This window comes from Bidens hawaiensis, unplaced genomic scaffold (assembly GCF_021521415.1).
Source record: "Bidens hawaiensis isolate Kalapana, Puna unplaced genomic scaffold, B.hawaiensis_p1.1 tig00046835_1, whole genome shotgun sequence".
NCBI classification, from domain to species: Eukaryota; Viridiplantae; Streptophyta; class Magnoliopsida; order Asterales; family Asteraceae; genus Bidens; species Bidens hawaiensis.
This window is the reverse complement of record NW_027498367.1, coordinates 90,814-94,559: the sequence shown is the minus strand read 5'-3', so window position 1 is coordinate 94,559 and position 3,746 is coordinate 90,814. Positions and strand designations below refer to the sequence as shown.

At 37.2% G+C, this 3,746-nt stretch overlaps 1 protein-coding gene across 1 annotated transcript; it reads right to left on the bottom strand.

Annotated features, from left to right (window-relative positions):
* Positions 1-941: 941 nt before the first annotated feature.
* Positions 942-1,446, bottom strand: LOC143596680 (histone H3.2-like). The gene has a single exon (XM_077075388.1). It carries the CDS (start codon positions 1,422-1,424, stop codon positions 1,014-1,016), a length of 411 nt encoding a protein of 136 aa, XP_076931503.1. The 5' UTR covers positions 1,425-1,446; the 3' UTR covers positions 942-1,013.
* Positions 1,447-3,746: the final 2,300 nt, after the last annotated feature.

The window sequence follows — 3,746 nt, the reverse complement described above, 5'->3', positions numbered from 1 at the left end:
TGGGTTGTCTCCGTTAAAAGGTTTGATAAAAAAAATCCAAAGGCTGAAGAATGGAGCGCTGGCATGTTCCTGATCGGGGATAGCTTGGACGAGATTTAAATCGGTCATCACATGTACGTGAAGGCATTTTTTTAAGAACAAGGTCCAAAAGGTTCAAAATAACTCGTATCAAAGGAGACGTGATTCAAATACCAATCAGGCCCAATTTGGACCATGGGCTTCGTTCACCAGTCGGAAGCCGAATTAGTATTTAGTGCTGCAAGGCTTGGGTACTTTTACTATTAGTTTTCTACTTTCTTTTTTTCTTCTTGTGTTTTGTCATGTTATTGTATAATTGACACTTGTAAGTTGTAATGATTTAACTATCTATTTTCCTCACATAATGGTGCCCGCAAAACTCAACATGTTAATATATGGTTAATTGTCTAAAATCGGCCAATTAAGGGAGAAAAAAAAACCCATTTTTATCTAAAATTTAAAAATTTTTCCAAAATGCTCCATTGAAAACTCACGTAGGCGCTACATTTAGATTCCCGCCATGATTTTTTGCTAGCCGCTAGTTTTCTGACACTTGTTAAAAGTCTAACCCCACCCATGAGATTTCAAAAAAATTCCGTCTAACCCATAAGATTTCAAATGAAGTCCTTTTAACCCGGAAGTTTTAATACCAAAATCATCAGATTATCAACTATTTTTATATTCTTCACAATTAACAAATAATAAACATAGAATCAAATAAATGATAAACCATCCTCCTATACAACTGACGTTAACAATTCAAACCAAAACCTTTCAAACTAATTTAAACCTAAACCCCTAAAATCAGAGAGTATTGTTTTAATAAACCAGGACCTACTTAAGGGAAATAGAATAACACAAATTCAGATAAGATAAGAGACTAATCATTAAACTTGAAAAACCAGTACAACTTCACCAACAAGAAACTAAACAGATCTACCACATTTTCACAAGCAGTGAAACACCAGCAAGCAATTAAACCCAACTACCCACGCCTAAGCTCTCTCACCACGAATCCTACGAGCAAGCTGCATATCCTTGGGCATAATAGTCACCCTCTTAGCATGAATAGCACACAGATTCGTATCCTCAAACAGCCCAACCAAGTACGCCTCCGACGCCTCCTGCAACGCGGCCACAGCGGAGCTCTGGAAGCGGAGATCTGTCTTAAAGTCCTGAGCAATCTCCCTCACAAGCCTCTGGAACGGCAGCTTCCTGATCAACAGCTCAGTGCTCTTCTGGTACTTCCTGATCTCCCTCAACGCCACAGTTCCTGGGCGAAACCTGTGTGGCTTCTTCACTCCGCCGGTGGCCGGGGCGGACTTCCGGGCGGCCTTGGTGGCAAGTTGCTTACGTGGAGCCTTGCCTCCGGTGGACTTTCGGGCGGTTTGTTTGGTACGGGCCATTTGCGAGAATTTGGGATTGAAAAGATATTAAGATTAATTTGTAAGTAATGATTTGTGGGTGGATTGAAGTGCTGGGTTTGATGGGTTTTTATAGGAGAGGTGAAATCGTGAGCGGCAGGTTTTGAAATTTTGGGGGGTTTTGGGGGTATTTGTGGGATGAGGTGAGACGTTGGATTGAGATATAATCGACGGTAGATAATTGTGATGGCTGCATGGATTGTGATCCGCGTTGTGTTATTCTGACCAATGAGAGAAGAGCATTCTGATGCACTATGCTGTGAGTTCCTGTTTATTTTATTTGTGTGAGATTAAATATAGAAAACAAGATGAAATGTATTTTATTCTTAAAATGAAAATAATGAGAACTAATTTGCTGTTATTATTAGGTTTATTTTTATAAGTGTTTTCTGTTATTTTGTGCTCGTATTTGCTAATTTTTAATTATGAGACATTATAAGTATTTGCTTATTTATATTCTTTGTTGTTATTATTAGATTTTTTCTTTTGCTGATATAAGTATATGTTGGTATTTGCTGTTATTATTTTGTTCTTGATTTTGATTCTTTTGTTGTAATTTTTGGATTTTTTTTCTTTGTTATTACAAATAATTGTTTATGTAGATTGTTATTGTAGTTGACATTGCGTCTTACGTTCTCACTTTTTTATAAATTGCTATTATTTTCAACATTCTCATGTTAAGACTAAAATGCACATGAACCTTTCCCTTAAATATGGTATGTTTATTAATTAATTAAAATTATTAGTGTGTTATTTTAGTTACAAGAAATAAATTTGGTGAAAGAAGATAAATAAATTGGCTAAATAAATAAATAAAGTTTATAACCTAAAACTATTTTCAAAACAACAGAATATATTTTACTGAAATTTCAATACAGTATTTTATTTGAATAATAAAGTAAATAATAATGTATGTTACTCAGTTATCAAACCGGACTAGGCATTGTTCGTGTTCGTTGGTTTAGCTTTTTTCGGACAAACCAGATAGTTCACGAACGCCCTACCGAACAAAAATCTGTGTTTGTGTTCATTCATTAAAGAATTGAGTTTGTTCATGCTCGTTCATATCTGTTCGTTAGTAGTTTAAACGGACACTAATGAACACAAACGTACGTTAACGGGCACTAATGGACAAACAACATAGTTAAACTCCCCTAGCGTGCCCTAACTGACGACACTAAAGGACGGTGAACATAAACGAACTTTTGCCGAACGGTTCCCCGGACGTTCGGTTCATTTGCAACCCTAGTTGTGGCGATGACCAACTCTATACAATTCGTATAAGCCTATACTACTTATATAAGTATGTTGTTTTTCTTTTTAATATTAAACTATACAATTTCTATAGTTATATGTTTTTAACCAGTCTAAACAGTAGAGAGAAAACAATCAACTTCATCGGCTTTTTAAGACCTGTAGTCGACATTGATGCACATATAGGACTCGTGTAGATCCTGACAAGTTGGTGTGTTAAAAAGAGGGGTGGTGTTCGATTATCGGGTCGAAAGGCTCGATGACACTCCCATCCCAAGAACATAGAAGGGAGCTCAATTACACAGGCTGCATGTAGATCAATTCCAAACTTGTAAAGAAAAGGCCTAGAGCCACTTCTAATGGAAATGATTCTTCTTATCACATTGACGCTGATGGTCTTACATTTATACTTATGATCTGACCACTGATATGCCGGTATTCACTGCATAAATAAGTGGGGAAGTCGTTGCGTGTGGAAGGCGGCAAAACCCGCATAAACACAAAAACGGCAAAAATTTCTAAGGAAAAAGACGAGGAAAACCTTCACGCAGGTCAGTTATAGGTAAAGTTTGGTCATCCCACTAAATGAAAGTGACGGTCCTACCCGCACAATCATGATAGAGGAAACTGAACGTCAACCTATTGACAACCGCGCGTCGAAAGGTTAACTTATTCAAAACACTGATATGCCGGTATTCACCACATAAATAAGTGGGGAAGTAAGTCGTTGCGTGTGGACGGCGGCAAAACCCGCATAAACACAAGAAACGGCAAAAATTTCTAAGGAAAACATGAGGAAAACCTTCACGCAGGTCAGTTATAGGTGAAGTTTGGTCATCCCACTAAATGAAAGTGACGGTCCTACCCGCACAATCATGATAGAGGAAACTGAACATTAACCTATTGACAACCGCGCGTCGAAAGGTTAACTTATTCAAAACACTTGGAAAATTGCTACGTTAAACTAAAGTATGCATGAGCGAATCATATATTGTTTATGAGGCAAAACAAGTGCCAAATTAAACTATAATATGCATGAGCAAGTCATAT